At 38.5% G+C, this 20,730-nt stretch overlaps 1 protein-coding gene across 13 annotated transcripts in view; it reads right to left on the bottom strand.

The window, feature by feature from the left end:
* Positions 1–20,730, bottom strand: part of LOC309537091 (lethal(3)malignant brain tumor-like protein 4) — a 61,933-nt gene that overhangs the window by 31,448 nt on the left and 9,755 nt on the right. For 3 of the 13 annotated variants that reach the window (XM_082231556.1, XM_082231561.1, XM_082231562.1), the window contains exons 2-8: positions 12,523–12,691; positions 8,874–9,027; positions 6,687–6,792; positions 4,558–4,705; positions 4,125–4,179; positions 2,766–2,854; positions 13–117 (exon numbers count right to left, since the gene is read on the bottom strand). In XM_082231556.1, the coding sequence (XP_082087682.1) occupies positions 13–117; positions 2,766–2,854; positions 4,125–4,179; positions 4,558–4,705; positions 6,687–6,792; positions 8,874–9,027; positions 12,523–12,639 (774 nt within the window). In that variant the 5' untranslated portion in view covers positions 12,640–12,691. Of the gene's footprint in view, positions 1–12; positions 118–2,765; positions 2,855–4,124; positions 4,180–4,557; positions 4,706–6,681; positions 6,793–8,873; positions 9,028–10,212; positions 10,234–12,522; positions 14,196–20,730 lie in introns of those variants that run through there. The other 10 variants (XM_082231557.1, XM_082231568.1, XM_082231559.1 and 7 more) reach the window with 7 other exon arrangements.

Raw genomic sequence — 20,730 nt, 5'->3', positions numbered from 1 at the left:
AAAGGCAAATACCTCTGCAACAGAAAGAACACAAAATAAGGATGGGTGTTCAGGATCTAGGCCCTCTAGCTTCATTCCAACTTTAAATCCGTTTTTGTTTTGTGGAAAGGACTGGGACTGCAGTGGAAATAATGGAGGAAAAACATTTTACATTTCAACGAAGACTTTCTTGTTGCAGTGTTAATACTCTATGGGGAAAATAAGGAAATGAACTCTAGTTATTTAGTGTAATCTGTTTCTCTAATGGAGGTAACTCTGTACTTGTTTTACACTGAAAGATGGAAGGTGAATAACATCTATATCAAAATTATATTCACAAATATATTGATTTGAAGACTGTGATTCATCAGAAATGGCTTGCCCAGTGGGACAGAGCAGCAATGCTAACTTTTGGCAGTAGCGTCACTGTCACTTACCATGATGGAGTGGGGTGAGGCAGTGGGGAGGTCAAGGCATAGTGGGTGCAACAGTGAGAACACTGGATTAGGTCTGCTGGTGCACCCACACGACCTTGACCTTCCCACCCCTTCATCTCCTGGCAACCGGCAGCACTGTCATTACTAGAAAGCTAATATTGTGTTTCTGCCACATCAGACAAGCAGCTTCTGTGCTCAGTTCAGACATCAGTTGGCTATAGTTAAGCTAACTCTGAAATGAAAAACCATGGCTTGTGATCAGTCAGCAAACAAGAATTGGAAACCATGGTTTGAAATTAATTTGCAAGCCATTTTTTGAGCTATAGTCAGAATGATATCAGAACTGACAAACCATGGTAATGGCCATCACTTCACCTCCAGAGGCTGCTGTTCTATGGAGAGAGAAATGAACTTAAGGAGCTAAGTGCTGAGCAGATGGGAAAACAAAAGCAGACAAAAACTGTCTGTAGACTAGGGTTGGGACTCTCTGGCCTGCGGGCCAAACCTGGCATGCCAGGCCTCCTCATTTGGCCCACAAAGCCACTTGGGGGAAGTCATGCCCTATACCTAATGTTAAGATGATGGGCAGTAGGAGCACACCTTGCTCAAGGAAGCAGAAGTGGCTTCCATTCAATAGACAGCCCCACCCACCAAAGGCATCCTGATAAGGGTCTGGCCCATGCAGTCAAAAAGGTTCCCCACCCTGATGTACACCATGGTTTGACTGTTAAACTTTTGGAAACTGAATCCATTGGTTTAGTTCTAAACTATCATGAGCACAAAACTGACTTGGTCTGACATCTGAATTGTGACTTGGTGTGATACCTGAACTGAGTAGCTTCTTCTGACTTTTGTAAGCATCAACCAAGAACAAAGTTTCAAGTTTTGATATAAAGAGAGTCGTAACTCTCAAACCCTGGCTAAAAACAGGTAGATAATTAAAAGGAAATCTGGTAATGGAACCTGAAACAACCTTTTATAACCAATGCATACTTCCATCAAGAAGTTGATCTTTATAGACATAACTGATCAAAGCTGAAAGGTGCCGTTAGAAAAAAAATGGATGACTGAACATTTCCCCAGTGTTACAAAGTGCTATTTTTTCATTTCAATGGAAATTGAGGGAATTCGGTATCAGACAGGATGCGTGCTATATTCACATTCTATAGAGGTCGGCTTCTTGCATAATTTTAGACATGCCAATTGGTTGCTACTTGTACCCTCACTTGTAATGATTATTTTTTAATCAGATAATCTACAACATGCTAAAAGTCAAGGATCCAATTAGTATAAGCACTATGCTAATTAGCAAAGCTAAAGCTAGCTTCACACAGTCACTGGCTAAGATATGATCCTAGCGCTGAGCAATTTCACATACTCAAGGCACAAATTAAAACAGGGGTTGGGTGCAAACTTAAAAAAAAATACAACTATTAAACTTTCTCTAGTGAGTGATTGACATATTCCCATTTCAACAGGGGAACAAGTACAAATAAAACCCTCCTCTGTCCATATTGGTTCATTTCTCTGGCATCCAGTAAAGGCAATAATTGAAGATTTTTTAGACTCATAGAGTTGGAAGGACCTAAGGGTCATCTAGTCCAACCCCGAGCAATGCAGGAATCTCAGCTAGATCATACTTGGCAGTTGGCCTTTGTCTTGCAGCACTTGCTCTCCCCTTTTCTTGTCTACTACTCCCTCACAGTGAGAAAGCCCAGGGCCACCTGTCTCCTCAGCAAGCTGTTTTGGGGAGCAGCACCTTGTTGCAACAGCTCTGGTCACTCTGTAGTGACAGCTCTTCCCTATCCAAATGGGCAAACTATTCCTGACTACACAGAGGAAACAATGAAAGGAGCAAGGGAGTTTGTCTGCATTCTTCCTAAATGGGGCTTGATTACACATTTCCCCTTTTAACAAGCAAACTTGCATACTGACCCAAAAGGCAGCTTTGGGTGTACATTTTTGTGCAGACTGCTTCTCAGTGCTTTGTTAACTTTTAGGATATTATTGGAAAGGCATCAGGAAGCACCCTTCAGACAAGATGTAACTACCCAGCCAGCCAGTCAGCTAGCCAACACAACACCACCAGTAAATCTAGCTCTTTAGTCTGTGTTGCAGCAGCACAAAATAAAGGAAGTCAACCCTGTCTGGTTCGTCTCTGTAGGAGAACTCTTTTGTGTGCAAGAACTCTAGGCTGGTTTGACAAGGTGAAAACTCTATTTCTCCTGTACGCACCACAGCACATGCCAAAACAACACCAGCCCCCCCCCCCAATTCTGTTAACCAAATGCACAAAGTCATTAAATATTCACACGAACAAAATAAATAAATTATCCAAGAGCTGTCAACCTCTTTGAAGAGTTTCAGTGGAGCAGGTGCCATTTTTTCTTCTTCTAAGTATGACAGCCAGTTCCACACATGCTTCTTTCCAGGAGTAACTGAGCAGAGACAGAATGAGAGGGAAATTATTTCTGCAGGGCAAAGCATTGAAGCAGAAATACACATGCATGTGCTTCTATTTGCCACATTGGGTATCCAAAGGTAAGCCAGTTACAGATAGGTAGCCGTGTTGGTCTGCCATAGTCAAAATAAAAAAATTCCTTCCAGTAGCACCTTAAAGACCAACTAAGTTAGTTCTTGGTATGAGCTTTCGTGTGCATGCACACTTCTTCAGATACACACAAAGGTAAGCCGTTTATTCTACAATAGATGGATAGCAGCTTTCAAGTACAGTCCAACAATTCTAATGCTATCAACTTCCCCTTAGTAGAATATATATTAGGGAACTAAAACAAGCAAAACTATCTACTATTTAAGAAATGAATAAAACTAATTGCAGGAAGGATCTGGTTTCTGGTGTTGCTTTTTTAGAAATTACAAACATACCACATACAATTAATTATTTACGCATTTACAGTTATTTATACAAAAACACAGCAAGAGAAAAAAATAACCATATATAATAGTTCTAAATGAAACAGGGGGCGGGAAATACTCAGAATTGGTGTGTTTTTTGTAATGTCTGTTCATAAATTTCAAAATATTTTCTGTGTTGTAAATATCTGAGGCAGACTTTTAATGCTATTTAAATATGGTTTTCTTGTTTCTAGATAGCTGTAAATGGTGCACTCGTCAAACAGACCCTTACTGACCAGTACAAAACAACAAGTTCCCATAGTCCTTCAAAATATATTGTGTACAGGAAAAGATGAGCAACCATTAGCAGCAATAAAGCAAATCTAAAAGAAATTAAATGGCCAGCCGACAGATCGTGAGGAATATGAACAGGCTGCAATCTTATACATATTTACCAAGTTCCACTTAATTAAGTGTGCTGTAAATGTCTCCAGCTCTGACTTTAGTAAAAGCGTTCAACAAATTAATGCAAAAGATGAACAATATTTGAGGATGTAATTTAATTTAAGATGATCCTTAAGAGCCCATCAATCATTATCAGTTTCATTTCAATTTTATCTTCCAGTGTTTATTTTAACAGGATTTATCATATTCAGCTTGCTGTTCATAGGAGGGGCTCTAGTTTGATGACGCCAGAATGAATGATCCAGATGCTTTGCAAGTTGGTATACTGTTACTCGCAACCCTTAATTCTACTATTCTAGATATATTATGGGTTCTACAGCCCCAGCCTTCTGGGCTGCAAAATTATCCACTATACAGCAGCTTTTCAGCATTAAGCCTTCCGCTTACCTTGCTTTACTGGTTTAGCATTCTTGCGGTTTTTCAAATTCAATTTATTCTTTTCCTAGAAATAGACATATTTTTTAAATGATAAGAAAATACACCGAGATGTTCATACATCTGATTGACATTTTCATTCTTTTATAAAAATAAAAAGGTTTAGTATTTTAAATTGTAACTCACCTTGGGTACCTTGGTAAAAAGGTAGAATTGCAAAAAACAAACAAGAATGCATAACCTGCCATATAGTGTATCCCCCCCCCATGATACACACACACACACACAATAAAAATATATATTTATAAACTTTCCAGAGTGATATTTTCTGAATGTAAAATGTAAACATTTGCTTCTAATTCAAAAAAGTTTTTGAGATTTACATACATCACTGCCCAACTCAAGTGTAGTCGCTTGGTTATGATTCCAACTAAACCTGTAATACCTCATCATCATCTGCATTTTCTTCTTCATCTTCAGAATCCAAAAGCAACTTCCTCTTTTTTCGTAGGCGCTTGGAAGGTCTGTCTGTTTCATACATCTGGCTGCTACTTGTCTGTTTCCCAAAGTCAGCTGGGATGTCCTTAGAGACTCTACAAGAGACAAAACCTAACATAAGTGCAAGGTATCCATGTGAAGTTACAAAAAGTTACCCTTCCCGTTAACAGTGGTGAAGCATCTGGACTGGCAGATTTAAAAGGCAATATAGTATAAATGGTCTGGGGCAAGGATACTTCAAAGACCAGCTTCTTCAATGAAAACCGACCTGCTTGTATAGATAATCTTCTGAGGTCCTGGGTCTAGGTTCCCCGCTCCATCTGATGTTCAGTGGGTAGCTACGCAAGACATGGCTTTTTCAGCAGCAATGTCTATTTTGCGGAATTCTACATACTACATACTAGAGTCTACATACTAGATTAAAAGACTGTTGTTATAAAGGGCACTTGGGACAAGGGATAATTAATGGGCTCTGTTATATTCCTTTTACTGATGCTAATTCTGCAATATTGCTCTTTAACTATATTTTCATTATTTGCTTGTATATTATTATTAAGGTACCTTGTGGATCCAAACAAAAAGAAAGGCAAAATACAAATGTTTAAATGAATAAATTAAAAAACAATAATGAAAAGAAATTAAATAGTTGAATAGCATGAGGCAAATATTTATTTAACTTCCTGAGCTGGTTCTGCATAGATAGATTACAAGTGCCCCTGCAGCAGTATGTCTTACAGCATAATCGTGTGCATGTTTACTCAGACACGTCTCACTATGACCAATGAGGCTTACTCCCTAGGAAGTATGTTCAGGACTTAAGCTTTAATAGCTAGTACTAACTGGCATTTAATTAGCAATTAATCAAATTTCATGAAACCAAAATCATGTACAATAGTGACCTCTCTTGAAGCGCAGGTCAACTGCACAACCATGCAGGTTTTCTTGATGTTGAACTTCATTCATATTAGCACTGAATATTTCACATCAAGGAAAACAAGCACTGCAAAGTTGAAATAATGCTTACATTTTCATTCAATATGATCCAATGAAAGCATCAGAGCTAATTTCCTTTAAGAAAGACTCTTGTACACTTTTATACTGCAATGTGGCCTTCTTATGCTTCAAACATACCACCAACTGTTTTCCTATCACAGCTTGCTTGATAAGTTTTCATTTCATTTTGTATTTTATAAGGAAACTGGATATGTATTCATTTTTCTGCTGTGGCAGTCTTGTGAGGTAAACAGGAATAGAACTTCCCCATCTGAATGACAGGTTTGCTACCATCCTAACAATTTTTATGGGCTACTTCAATGTTTAGCATTACTAAAAATGCAAAACTGTATGAAAGTTATGGTGGGAAACAACTGAGGTGGCAAAACATAATTTATCTAAAGTTAGAAGTTACTCAAATTAATGAAACTTTTGAGTATTATAACTCATCTATTTAAAGCAATCACAACATAAAATGAATTTCAGACAAACTCGAATATTCTTTATACATAGTTACAGTGTTTTGAAATTAGATGGGGATGCAGAGGGCAGTTAAATGATCAGAGGTTGAATACGTTTTTTTCCACCTTTCTGAATAAAGTATTGAGAATTAACTTTCAGTCATGGTGAAATAAATGTTTTGAAAGATAATTAGACATTTTAAATTTAATCAAAGAATACTGTTTAGAGAAAACAACAGCTGCATTTCTCTCTCTTTTGAATAATGTTAGCTGATAAAGAGAAAACCACTACCTCCCTTAATCTGTCTTGGTCAGTGCCTCATCAATACATGGGGCCAGTCTCCACCTTGAATGCTATCATTCTTTCATAAGGTGATTTACCCTGCAATCCTACACTCAGAAGTAAACCTCATTCAGTTCAATGGTATTGACTCCCAGCTCAGTGTGTAGGATTGCAGCCTTACTATTTAGTTACTGCATCAGCAGCCAGCCATCCTGTTTTCCAACATCTTTTTTAAAAAACCTGAAATTGATACTTGCTCTTTTAATACAGAGATAAATATAGATTAATCGAGATTCCACTTGTGTTTCATGAAACAAAAGAGGAGACCAAAGACATTACCTTTCTCTAGGTTCCTGACGGGAATTCTCAAAGCAGTCCATTTTCCCAGGGTGTCTGTTATTTTCACAGGTTTGGAGTTCAGATCTGGGAATATTGTCCTTGGGCACTGCAAAAAGAAAAAAGGGGGATGATAGGCACTGATTAATTCAAAATAAAAAAGTAAAAATATTTGGGACTTCTAACAACTTTCATGGAGCTCTTTCAATGCTTTTTACATTCCTGAACACCATGGACCAGGTATTTAAAGAGTCTGTGAAGTCATTTAAGCCAAAGCAACAAACAAATGAAGACTCTGTGGGTATTTTAACTGTGGGTGAACTTTAGAGATGAGAAGAATAGTGTTTTGAATTTTGTCAAATGTATAAAGCCTCTAGGCACCTACCCCATGAAATGACAAATTCAAAACTTCATCTATATTGACAAATTCCAGAGGGGGAAGCTGTGTTAGCTGCAGCAAAAACAGCAAGAAGAGTCTTAACACCATAGGCTAATAAAATGTATTGTGGCAAAAAAGGATGAGTTATAGGCACCTCATTAAACATATACCTTAAGGCCACATTCAATAAAAGAAAGTGATTTAAAGATATGGTGATGTAATTAAAATAATGTATTTTCTGTCTGAAAGAAATAGGTTACATTTAAGCCAGATTTGCTGTAACTAAACAGAAACAAAAATTAACAGCTAAAAATGTCATTAACTATGCGTATTGAAATGACATTTTAATATATAGATTGTTTATATGCACCCTGTTGTTACTGGTTTTGGCTTTGGGGACAATTTTATATTTTATCAATTGATAATGATGTTGGTCTTATAATAATCTACTTACTTAAACAAAAAAGATTGGTCTAACTATATGATGAATACAATATAAATTACCGTATTTTTCCATGTATAAGACTAGGTTATTTTCCTGAAAAATTAAGCTTAAAAATTGGGTTGTCTTATACATGGGGGCAATTCCCCCCATTTCCTCAATTTGGAGTCCCAAAAAAGAGTCTTATAGATGGGAAAATACGGTAACTCTCTACATGTGTCAGATAAAGGTGTATCTGTTTTGAAATTTTAATAAACTTGTGTAGACATAGTAAATATATGCAAGCAACTATGACTTTATAACGAAATTATGTGTATGTTTAAAGAAAATAACAAAAAATTATTGATATAAATAAATAAATAAATAAATAAATAAATAAAGCCTATATCTAAGCATATTTTCATGTGTACTTTAGTTGGATTCATTCTTCTGTTCTGGATCAAAAATCTTCAGCAATAGCATGTGGACAAAACAGAAAATTGTACCCAACTGTACAAAGTTTGCTTAGGAGGAAATGTGTAGCATTACACAGTTAGTAATCATACAGCATGAGTTCATTTTTGTTCATAAATCCTTGCTTAAAATCACAAAACTTGGCAGTATATTCAATAATCTCCATAGAGACAATACAACCAGGTTAACTTAGATGGTGCCAATCTAAGTATCAGGAATGGCCAGAGAAGTCCAGCAATGTCACCTTCCTGACATCAGTGTCACGTAGCAGCAATATCAGTGTCAGGAAGGTGAATTGCAGAAATTTAGATAAGCTTAAATGGTTTTCAAACAGTGCACTTATTCCTCTTGTGTGAATTTAATAGCAGTAAGTAGTCCTAGCAATGTCTTACAAATGTAAAAGTAACAAGAATTAGTAATAAGAAACTGCATCTGACCACCAGAAACAACAGAAAGTTGCTAGCTAATGTTCTCCCCTTTTCCAGTGAAAATTCAAGATTGCTAACATGAATTGTTAATGCATTCCATAATTACCGATACATTACCAGCAAACCTGTTCCAGAAACAATGTCTTGCCCACAATATTGCTCTTGGACAATAGACATAATTTGGAAAATTGTGCACTCCAGTTCCCGCCCCCCTGTGTGGTAGAACAGGAGTCCTGGTGGTTGAAACCACAATGTTTCAAAGTTCAAAGTGGCGCCCTTTTTTTACTGTTTCTGTTCCTAAGGACAAATATAAACTGTGACTGTAAATAATGCTAAATGAATAAAAATTACAAGCAGTTCAAATGTTTCGCCAGATTGCAAGCTACTACAAAGACCCATTCTTCCTACACGTAACTGAAGCATTTTAATTTTTTTATGTCGGCTTCATGCTCTTGTTCCATTATATAGTCTACTAGTCTAAGGCTCACCTTCAGTACCACAAGCAGTTATGGTGTTGGGCACAGAAGAGGTAGACAAGTTAAGGGCTGAACTGGTATTGATTGATGATGCAGAGAGAGCTTTTGTAGCCTTTGCTTCAACTTCTGTAATTATTTCCAGTGTCCCAAACTCAGTTAAACGAAACTGACGGGAAGAAAAAGTGAATGAAGTAAACATTTTACAAAAGAGACTTTTGAAGGAAAGGAAACAATATATGAGAGTCAACAAGGAAACAAGGTAGATAGGAGTAAAAAGGAACTAATAGCAAAGAAAATGAATTAAATACTGCATTGACAATAATCTCTAGGACATCATTAGTAAAGCACAGACACAGATTAAATGAGTACTCATTTCTTTCAATGTACATACAGAAAGACATCATCGGTAAACATGATTCAGACCTATGAAACATATAAAAATATAATGAGGAATGATTACATACATAGTCGAAGATCTTCAAAACTATAGTGCTGTTTGAGGGAGAGTAAGCACTCCTTCATAAGGTTATCTGCTTAGAATCAAAATCTAAAAAGTGAAAACCATGGTTGCCAGTATCTGCTGCTTTAGAGGGGTGTCTCAGCACATCAAGCTGGTACTGGTATACACCTACTTTCCTATAGTGCTAGAGCACCAACCCCCTAAATGGTTCATGCAATTATAACCTAGAAGGAGAATGTCTCTAAACAGTTTGGGAAGTGATGTGTACATTATTTGAATTTCAAAATGAGGAAGGTACATGGGTACTAGTAAACATTTCTGCTGTATCATCCAGTTTATGTTTATTCGTTCCCCGTAAGCACTTAACCAATATCTGCCACAATTCACCAAAATACTCAACAGACAGGGTACATCCAGTTAGTGGTAAACACCAAGATTGATATCCGCTAGTAGAGTAGACCCAATAAAATCAATGGACTTAAGCAATTTCAATGGGTCTACTCAAAGTATGACTTCGCTGGTAAAGGTAAAGGGACCCCTGAACATTAGGTCCAGTCGTGGACGACTCTGGGGTTGTGGCACTCATCTCCCTTTACTGGTCGAGGGAGCCAGCGTACAGCTTCCGGGTCATGTGGCCAGCATGACTAAGCCACTTCTGGTGAACCAGAGCGGTACCTATTTATCTACTTGCACTCTGATGTGCTTTCGAATTGCTAGGTTGGCAGGAACAGGGACCAAGCAACAGGAGCTCACCCCATCGAACTGCCGACCTTCAGATCAGCAAGCCCTGGGCTCTGTGGTTTAACCCACAGCACCACCCGCACCCTTATGACTTAGCTGGATATCACCCTAAATCCCAATGAATTCAGTGTGAAATATTTAAGCATGTACCTAACTATCCAACTGAAATCACTGATGTCAGAAGGGCTGCTTTTTGACTGGATGTTGCTCACAGTACACTTCCATCTCCATGTATTTAGAGATTCGCCCATTACAGAGGGCAGAACAATATTTTAAAACACATAAACAGGACTATAATGCAAGACCCTTGAAAAACAAGTGAAGATTTGTTAAGCATTCTTAAGCATTTTATAAATAAAATATTTTATCACTTGTTTTGTAATCAAATTGAGCCATTCTTACAAATCCGAGGATAATACAGCATTGTTTTTACTTGACTGAGAGAAAATGCAAACCAGCCAACATGCTGATCAATAATTAGAGATTGTCACAACTATGTTGTTGCTTTTTAAATGGAAGAGCAAGAAAAGAATGATCCAAGTGTTTTTAGACACAATGTAGGTGGTTACAATGGGAAGTTCACTACAGTTATTATGTGTCATTAAAGGCAAGATGATATGACTACGGCTGGGCGATATCGGCTTTTTTACATTGTGGTGTATCACCAGCCAAACATCATGGTTTGGTGATATACCACATTGTTGGAAAAACAAGCTGCATTGGCCTCTGCCAGCGAGGCACCTGGTGAAACTGCCCCAGCTATTACCTCGGGAACTGAGGCAGTTTCACCCAGGCGCTCATGGGCTGGGGCAATGCAGTTTTCTTGCGCAGCTCAGCCGGGGAAGGGAAAGGTTCCCTCTCCCCAGCTGAAACAGCCCGGTGCACACTCCTCAGTCGAGCAGTTTAAAGATGGAGAGGGAAGGAAAGTTTCTCCCTCTGCATTGTATGAGGGCAGAGTGTGATGGCGGTCTCACTCAGCGATATATCGCTGGTGAAACTGCCACCACTCCTGAGTCCCTCTGCTAGCAGTGCCATTGGAGGCAGGAACTCTAGTGGACACTGGTAGCAGAGAGACTCAGGAGCAGTGGCAGTGCCACCAGCGATATACCACTGACTGAAGCTCCTCATACCAGTCCTGGGAGATATATTGATATATCACCCAGGCCTAGATTTGACATACTGGGCAGACTTTCATATTGATGCTGAAGTAGTGGTTATTTTATTAGAACATTACTCTTGGGGGGCATGTAATTTGTATCTTTAAAAATCATACCAACAATGAATGACAAATTTTCTGATTGCAATGTTGCCCATTCTCAATTTCTGAAAAGAGAGAATTCAAACCATCTTTAAAATCAATCACACTACAGTCCACTAGTGTGGACTACATGCCCACACTAGAACCCAAGAGAGGAAAAGAGAATAAAAGATCAGGGGTAAGGAAAATGCCCTCTGCGCATGATGCAACACAGTTATTACTTCACATAAAGCTATTTATGATATTAAATCCTTCAATAGTTTATAGCACTTTGAGATTTTTTAAAAGACAGCTAACACATTTAATTAAAAAATAAATAAATAACATTATGGAGATCAGTTAAGCAGGTGGGATGGGGATAAATCTGTAATGAAAAAGTCTATATATAAGAGGTATTCCATATTTGCCTAAAACTCTCAAATTAGATGCAGATTAACTGCAAAGTTGAGCTATTCTCTCCTCCCAAAAGCTGGAGCTAAGGCCCTGTTCCTCAACAGGTGGCCCACAAGCCAAACCAGTCTTCAGACCAGCCTCTCTGATCAGCACAACCAGCCACAGTTTCTTCTGCTCTCCTTTCTATTGTCACCATGAAATTCTCTGTTGTTCTTGTTGGCTGCCAGCAACCAGCTTTGGGTTCCAAGTTTTCTTATAACGCACAGGTGTGTAAGGAAACATCTTGGTAGAGGCTTAGATGTCACCAGGTCCAGACAAGGTAGCACAATTCTTTTTCCCCCTGCTGCAGTTTTGTTCTACTACAGTTATTATTCTGCAGTCTAATACTGGTACCCAAGGAGTCCCAGCTAAGAAGAGAGCTTTCCTCTGTCTCACAAATTAGTTAAAACAGGGTATTATCTTTAGTAAGTGTACTAATGTGGCTGAAAATATATTAAATTAGTTCTCTGTTTTGGTGCATAAACAGTGAGTTATACTTCTTCACTGACATTTTGCTTCCAGAAACTCCAGATTCACTGCATAGCAGGAAAAACAAATAGCTAAATCAGCAGGCAAGCAGAAATCTCAGCAAAATTTAACTCAGTTTGGTGATGGCATCTCAAGTTTGCTTTTGCCACCAGAGCTCCAATTAATGCCAGAGGGCAATACATTTCACAGCACGTCTTTTCTCTACCCTGACAAAAGAACATTTGGTAACTCTTACTAAGTTAGGGCCTTTGCTTACCCTATCCCTTATTTTTTTTCCTTACTTGTATGTTGCTACCCGGCAAGGTGGCAATGCCGTCTTTCCAGTCTAAGGCACCCATTACATCGAAGTCTGCAGTCTGGGCGATGGCTGGTTTTTTCTCCGATATATTCTGTTCCATCTTTCAGCTTAGTCTTTGGTTTTTTTAAAAAAAATTAAGAAACAAAACTAGGCTTGAAAACAAAACAAAAAGGCACAGAATCAACAGGCCAGTTGTGTACATTTTATGAACAATTTTAGGGAGGGGGGAGGCTTTGAAACATGAAAAAATGTCATCCTTCAATAAGGTGCATCTTCACACTGAAGCAATTGGTGTAAAAGAAACAGAGTGTTTTGTGACTTAACGGTGTGCTGCCTACCTGCGTATCTGTACAGTTCTTACCTTATTGTGAGAGAAGAGGTCTCTATACTTAATTTTTTTAAGAAATAGCCATGACTTAAAGAAAAATCATAGGCTTTGCCGAGAGAAGGCCTGTGACATCTCAGAGGAAGTATCAGAACCCAGGAAGGTGCCTTATACTAGTCAGACTATTTGTTCATTGAGCCTAGCACTGTCTGCTCTGACTAGCTGCAGAGTTCTAGGCAGACGACTATCACATCACCTGCTATTTCATCTTTCTAAATGGAGACTTGTGGATAGTACCAGGGACCTTGTGCTCTGCCACTGTACTATGGTCCCTCCCAAATCTCTAGTTAAAAGGCTCTCAAGCAGCAGGCCTGAAAAAATCACTGCCTGTTATCTAGATAAGGAATTGTTGTCAGGGTGACAGTGCTGGGATAGTTGAACAGTTGGTCTGACTTGGTATAAGCAGATCCTTATACCTGTACTACTATTACTGTTGTTGTTAAGTCATTTCTATACCACAAACACATATAAAAACATATGCATGTGGTGTAGAGAATATCAATTAAAACCAAAACAAAATAACAAAATCAAGCAGAATGCATTAAAGAAATGGGTTTACAAAAATGGTTCATCTGACTATAAATCATGACATGAAAACTATATATCTTTTTCATAAGAAGGCTTGCTGAAATAACCAAGACTTAAGCTGACACTCAAAGTTCATTACTGACTATGCTGACTTCATTATGTTAGGTAGAGTGTTCTATAATGCTGGTGCTCCCATGCTAAATGCATAATTTGTTGAGGACAGCTAGGCACCACCAAATGATTGTAGATTGGGCAGAAGTATAAGGAAATATTTTAAGTACACTAGCCCCAAGTGTACTTTAGGAGGCAGTGGAAGACAGGAGTGCCTGGCGTGCTCTGGTCCATGGGGTCACGAAGAGTCGGACACGACTAAACAACAACAGCCCCAAGTTACTTAGGGCTTCATATACTATTAGTAAGATTTGAATATAGTTGGTAGCAAATGCCTTGAAACAGCTGGGCCTCAGAATTCTGTATCATCTGCAGCTTCTAAACTAATCTCATGGGTAGCCCCTTACACCAAGTGGATTATAATAGTCTAGGTTATCAGTGCTTGAATTCCCATAGTCAAACTACCCTGTAATTGGAAAGTAAAATAATAAAATACATTTTTTTTATTGCTGATTCAGGAAGGTCATATTGCTCACAGTGGCCAAAACAGCATCACTGACCATATTATATGTGTGGGAAACAAAATAGCTTTGACCATACTATTGCAGAAGTGTTTTTCACACAATAAAATGAACAAGGGTTCCGAGACGTATTTTGTTTTTATTAAATAATTAATAAAACTTTTTTTTTAGTATTTTATAACCACAGATAAACACCCTTCTTGTTTTTAAAACATAACAAGTTCATGATTAGCCCATTCTACAAAAAAAAAGTATGATACATGTGTTAGTTGTGGTTTGCGTGCTATGGCTTATCAAACCTACCAAGGTACGAAATGACTAAAGTTCACTTTGAATGGTCGGTGACCCTTTTCTGTGGCCCTTAATACCATTTTATACCTTAGTTTGAAAGAGACAAAAATTACTTTATTTTGATGCCAAAATAAGCCCAATTGGTTTAAAAATAAGCGAAACGGGAGGTTTTTTTCCTAAACTGACACAGAAATTGCATTAGCCTAAATCACATGGGGGGGAAATTAAAATTTCTCCAATTTTGGACCAAAAAATATTTTAAAAATAAAAAAGGTTATCTCATAGATATCTACACATTAAATTTTTTTGAAGAAAATCTGAGTCGTCAGAGCACATGGCACCAGGTGATTTGGCATGGAATGACCCCCTACTGAACATCTTCCAATATCACAGTGAACACTCACATTATAGAGAGCTTATAACCCAGATACGCTCAGTAGCCAGAAGCCTCACAGTCAGACACTGGAGAGACCTGTCAGGGGTGAACAAGGACCAGTGGGAAACAGCCTTACTAGAAAAGCTAACCAATAATCTGAAACTGACACAGGGACAAATAGAAAAGGATGTCTTCACCCCAGTATGGCTCCCCTGTTTCATGTACAAAACCAAACAAGAACCCACCAACAGCATGCGAATCAATTTGGCTTACTTGACCCAACAAGCCCATCCTGCCTCACAAAGGCAAACAAACCCCATTGCAGCCAACTAACCATACCCTGGGCCCCCAACCTCTCTCACTACCAAGGAAACGTAACAAGCGAACAGAAAGAGAAGCTATCTAGAAAACACTAATATCCCATAACAAATGTAACTGATCTGTAGAAAAGACTGTACAGCTTGAGAAAAGAGGCATGTACTTCTGTAAACCAAGAAAAACTTTAATAAAAATAGATAAACTTCAGTAAGTCTACTTTGAGTAAAAGTGAACACTACTCTTAGATTCTTTTCAGATATGCCTCCAACTGTAAATAGAGATGGGAAGAGTATGGGAATAATGGATACACTGGTCTATATTTCATATTTTTGAATAAACAAAGCAAGAACTTCTGCATATTTGCACAAACTTCAATTTTATAGCTCATGGATAATTGTGTTATGTGGGGAGCCAACAGGAGTTCCAGCTATATTTTTATTCACTTCCCCCTAACAGCTGTTTCATGCTGCAGAATAAAGGCCCTCCAATTCTATAACATAATGGGAAATTTTGCTGGATTACTTTAATAATTACATAGCTGTTCCACAAAAAATACATTAAATTATGTAATACTTCTAACATTTAACAATGAAGGTTACAAAAAAACATATACCTTTGCAGAGAATTTTTAACCATTTTGCTCCTCAAAACTATGCTAGACTAATCTAGGCAGGAAAATATTGACAGTCAATTCAGTTCAACCCATAACCAGTGAAAACAAATTGCTCTGGGGAAATCACACTGCCATTTCATTTGTATGGTTCTTTTAAAAAAACAATACAAGACAAAACAATCCATTGGCAGAACTTCATGCCATTTGATTTAATAAAGGAAACCTTTTGAGAGGCAATAAGTCTGTTGCCTCGAAGAATCATTTATGATTCAAGCTGCTATAGTGAACTCTCTGATTAAGTCCTTTGTGGACACACAGTTAAAACAGTCACAGCAAACAACTCCTTAATAAGTCTAAAGCTTCTAGCAAGTACCACCTCCAGCAATGGCATCTGAAGGCATCACACTCCATCCTGAGGCAGTTTTAGGGTCACTTCCAGACTATCTTTTTATTACACATTCATCCTAGTTTGTTTGCACTAAGCTAGCAAATAGATTATATGATGTCTGCTGTTTATTGAGCTTTGGTTTGTGTGGAGGTTATACTGCTTCTTGTCAATGGATTGTCATCCTGTATTTTCTAGTCCAGCTTGTTGTGCCAGAGTGCTTTAATCCACTTCAAGAGTGCAAACCTAAATGTTTTCTTTAATGTACATGAAAACATGTTATAGTCTGTAGGGTTTTTTTTTAATTTCGCACTAACTTGAGATGTGAATTCATTTGTACATTATTAGAAAAGTAAAATAAACACTTTAGACTTGTAATTATAGACCAAGTCATATGAACAGTCAATGCCATCACCAAGCAAACCCTTCCTCACAAGTTATTTACAAAGATTCCAGCACTTGAGTAATTGCTGTTGCTTTTAAACTTAGAAAACTACAAAATTTTAGAACTCAAATTCTGCTCTTAACTGTTACCTAATTTAAGTTTATAGCTCATAAAACACTGCATAAATAAATACTGTTACAGCTGTTAAATGCTTCCTAGTCCCTTGTCTCTCCAAAAAAGTCACTTACAAGGTACAGCTTATAAACTATTCCTCACTCTGCCTCATTCTTGTCCTTTGCCTTGTGTCTCAGCCTTGCTATTCACTTCTGTGTCCACATCAGCATAACCTATGGGCTGCATTTGGAGAAATTGTATTATCTAACTTCCCTAGATGCTGTCATTTTTTTTGAATGGTCAGGTATACAGTCAGGGTCAGGGAATGCTCCTAGACCCAGCACTGTCTAGGGAGATGCAAGTGATGGAGGTTGCTTGGGCTGGTTTTGCAACCATGGCCTTACCTAGGGAAGACTGACATAGCCACAGATTTAAATCTTTTAAATAAATGAATGAAACACTAGCCTTTGATTTACAACAGCAATACCATTATATTGTGCTATTATAAAACAACATTTATACAATAAACCTAGTTCTATGGGTAGGGGAAGCATAAGCATCTCTCACATTAAAATACAGTACTGTACAAGTTGTCAACACTTTGAAGGTCTTTCCTGTAAGTTAACAGTTAGCCATCTGTTCAGTGGTGTACCATATGATATGTGAACTCCTCATGTACATCAATTCTGATCTGAAATGGCAATTCACATGCAGAACTCTGTTTCTGACTGCCCTTGATGGGCATAGTGTATCTTTATATTCAACAAAACAACAGGAAAACACCTGTGGTGACAGTTTCATGCAGGGGTTCTGTTCCTGGCCATCGCACACATTAGTGAAGCACAAATAAGCCTACCTTGCCCCACTGTGCTCCATCCCCACTTCACAACTCCCGTTATGCCCCCATTATGCCCTCTTCCAAAAGGAGCCACGCATCAGGGATTGGGCATCAACTGGAAGCGAGCAAAATTGTTGCCACCTGTATTACTAACTGCTCATTTTACAACATAATCCAAACTGACAAAACAGTTGGCATACTTAGTCAAACCACTAGCCCATCTAATGGCCAATATTATCTTCCTCCTATGTGCTGATAGTATCTAAGGATATATCTTAATGCATAATCTGTCAAACAGATATTCCCGGCTATGAGAATGGCATCGGAGAGTGCCAGCTGTACCGTGCTCTGCAACCCAGTGTCCTGCCACTTGCACCTTGATGCAAGTCGGCATTCTCGGACAATCTGCAGGTCTACGAAACAGTCCTCCCCCAACCTGGGGAGTCTGCCAGGGCTAATTACCCCCGTATCAGCCCTGAATTATCGGCATGGCTGGGGTCCAGTCATATGGGAGTCAGCCATTTCCCACTGCCAGAAACAGAAAGCTCTCCTTTTACATTATTCTTAACATTACATGCACAAATTGTTAGAAGCAGATCAAACATGAAGGCTTCCTATCAACTCTCTTGCGGTAGCTCTATGCCAGCTCAGTGGGCAAAGTTTTCCTAGGATCAGTACTGTACAATGTTGCCAGCTCATGCTACATACATTGATAAAAAGAGACTTAGTGGCATCACCGTCAATTTAGGAACTTCCTGTACTGTCAAAAGTGGTGCTGAAGAGGAACTTTTGAAGAAACATGCAAAGCAATGCTGGAGTGATTTCCCCCTTTTATTTGTAGTATCTTAACTAATAATAGGAAAATCTGGGGGTGGGGGGGAATTCTTATGGCAGAAGGCTTTGATGATCTGGGCCATGGGTAGGCAAACTAAGGCCCAGGGGCTGGATCCAGCCCAATCGCCTTCTAAATCTGGCCCGCGGATGGTCCAGGAATCAGCGTGTTTTTACATGAGTAGAATGTGCCCTTTTATTTAAAATGCATCTCTGGGTTATTTGTGGGGCCTGCCTGGTGTTTTTACATGAGTAGAATGTGTGCTTTTATTTAAAATGCATCTCTGGGTTATTTGTGGGGCATAGGAATTCGTTCATTTCCCCCCAAAAAAATATAGTCCGGCCCCCCACAATGTCTGAGGGACAGTGGACTGGCCCCCTGCTGAAAACGTTTGCTGACCCCTGATCTGGGCTAACAGCCAAGGTGGCATATAAGGGGATACTGCAATGTAATATAATAATAGTAAACATACGTTTTCCACATTGACAAGCCATATCTCTAACTATGGTAATGTATCATTTTTATGCAATGGTAGCCACTGAATATAGTCAAGGTCACGACCTCTCCATGTTTTACAGAAAAAGTTATCATGGAGTTTTTGTCAAGGACAATATATGTATTGAAATGAAGCCTGCAACAACTATAACAGAATATTGTGAAGGAACAATCTTTCTTTAGAGACAACAGCCTGCTGCTTGAAAGATAAAATATATATTTAATGAGATTTAATGGGTCTATTCTCCTTTTTTAAAAACTATAAAATGCTCTCTGTATGAACTACATTCTACAGAATTTCCAGATTATCACAATTAATCTTGTTTCTTTTATTTTCCTTTTGTACCCTTCTCTTCCACAAAGATAGGGATCAACATTTTGCTCCAATGCAAACAGCAGGCATTTTAAAATCAGCTGCCCCTATCCAGAATAAAGAGTTTGCCTCAAGCCAGAAATAAACATTTCCTTTGTAGAAACCTTTGATGGCTACCTTGCTTGCAAACAACATGCTTTCTTCTCAAATGCCTCAGTAGGGTTGTGTATATTGTTTATCTAGTAGCAGACTGCCTGTTTGAACTTATGATCTGAAAATACCTTTCTTTTCAATAAACACCTGCATAAATTCTTTTTCTGTTCTATTCTAGTCATCCCTTTTTTTCTGTTCCCCACAACCTCCACTTCCTAAAAATGGGAATATCAGTGAAGAAAAATATACTCGGTGACCAGGGCACAGTGCAGAGATAAAAGAAGAACTGATATTGCAGCCAATGTTTTCAATTTGCCACTAGAAAGGCAACACATCATAACCTTATTTTCACTGCTGAAAAAGGAGATAATACCTACAATACTCAGTTTGCTAACAGAATGACTCACAACCCTTTCCATTATGATAGTCATACTCACACTTATACTAAACGTTATAAACATGTTATATAAACTGCATGTTATAAACACATGCAGAAGTAGTTGTTTGGACACAAACTGCATCTGACCAACCCTGTAAAACAGAGGTGGGGAACCTCAGTCCTGGGGGTCAATTGCAGTCTTCCAGGCCTATCTGGCCCTCAAGACTATACCTAGGCCATGCACCCACCCACCCCTTCCAGTCCTGCTATGCACCTTCTTAAATGTTTTTATCTGGCCTGTAATGTGTTTGAACTGTTATAATGAATGAAGAATGGAGAGATGTGTGTTGTATGGGTGTAAAACTTTGACTTTGACATGGCTGGAATGTAGCCAAACGGTACAAAAGTAAAAGTGATAGACCACTTTTGCTTCTACCTGTGCCCACCACTGGCATGTGACCCCAGAAGCTTTCATACAAATGAATATGCCCCTCAGACTGAAAAGAGTTCCCCATTTCTGATGTAAGCATTGGCTTTTTGTATACAGATCTACATGGGACCTTTCAAGCCCTTACAGTCAATGCATACAGAACTGTACATTGGATGGCACACAATTAATATGACAAAGGTGGTTGTGGGAATCAGATGTGAATGAGAAGCCTAGTCATATGCATTACGGAAATTTAATCAGTGGTATCGGGAAGAAGTAATCAAGTAATCCACCATTAACCAGCTTCACACAAGCATTATTTCACTCTAGTCACAATCATTTCATCTTTGACAATTGCAGGTTAAAATGTAAGTTAAGAGAATGGCCAGTTGGTTATGATGATCAGTGTTTCAATCAACAGTAATTCCCTTAACATTGTTTTATTACCACAAAAAGTATTACAAAAGTATTGGCTTATTCCTGAACTTGTGTTTTAAGCAGCTGTCACAACCAGGTAATATTTGCAAGGCACCTGAATGAACGGACACTTCCTGATTTTAGTGAAAACTACAAATGCCAATAGAAAATACCCTAACAAACCTGCCATCTCCAATTTACCGTATTTTTCGCTCTATAGGACGCACTTTTTCCCCTCCAAAAATGAAGGGGAAATCTGGGTGCGTCCTATGGGGCGAATGCAGGCTTTCGCTGAAGCCTGGAGAGC

This window comes from Podarcis vaucheri (assembly GCF_965113315.1).
Source record: "Podarcis vaucheri genome assembly, chromosome: 7".
Lineage (NCBI taxonomy): Eukaryota > Metazoa > Chordata > Lepidosauria > Squamata > Lacertidae > Podarcis > Podarcis vaucheri.
The sequence above is the reverse complement of the archived record's forward strand: the minus strand, read 5'-3'. Positions and strand labels throughout refer to the sequence as shown.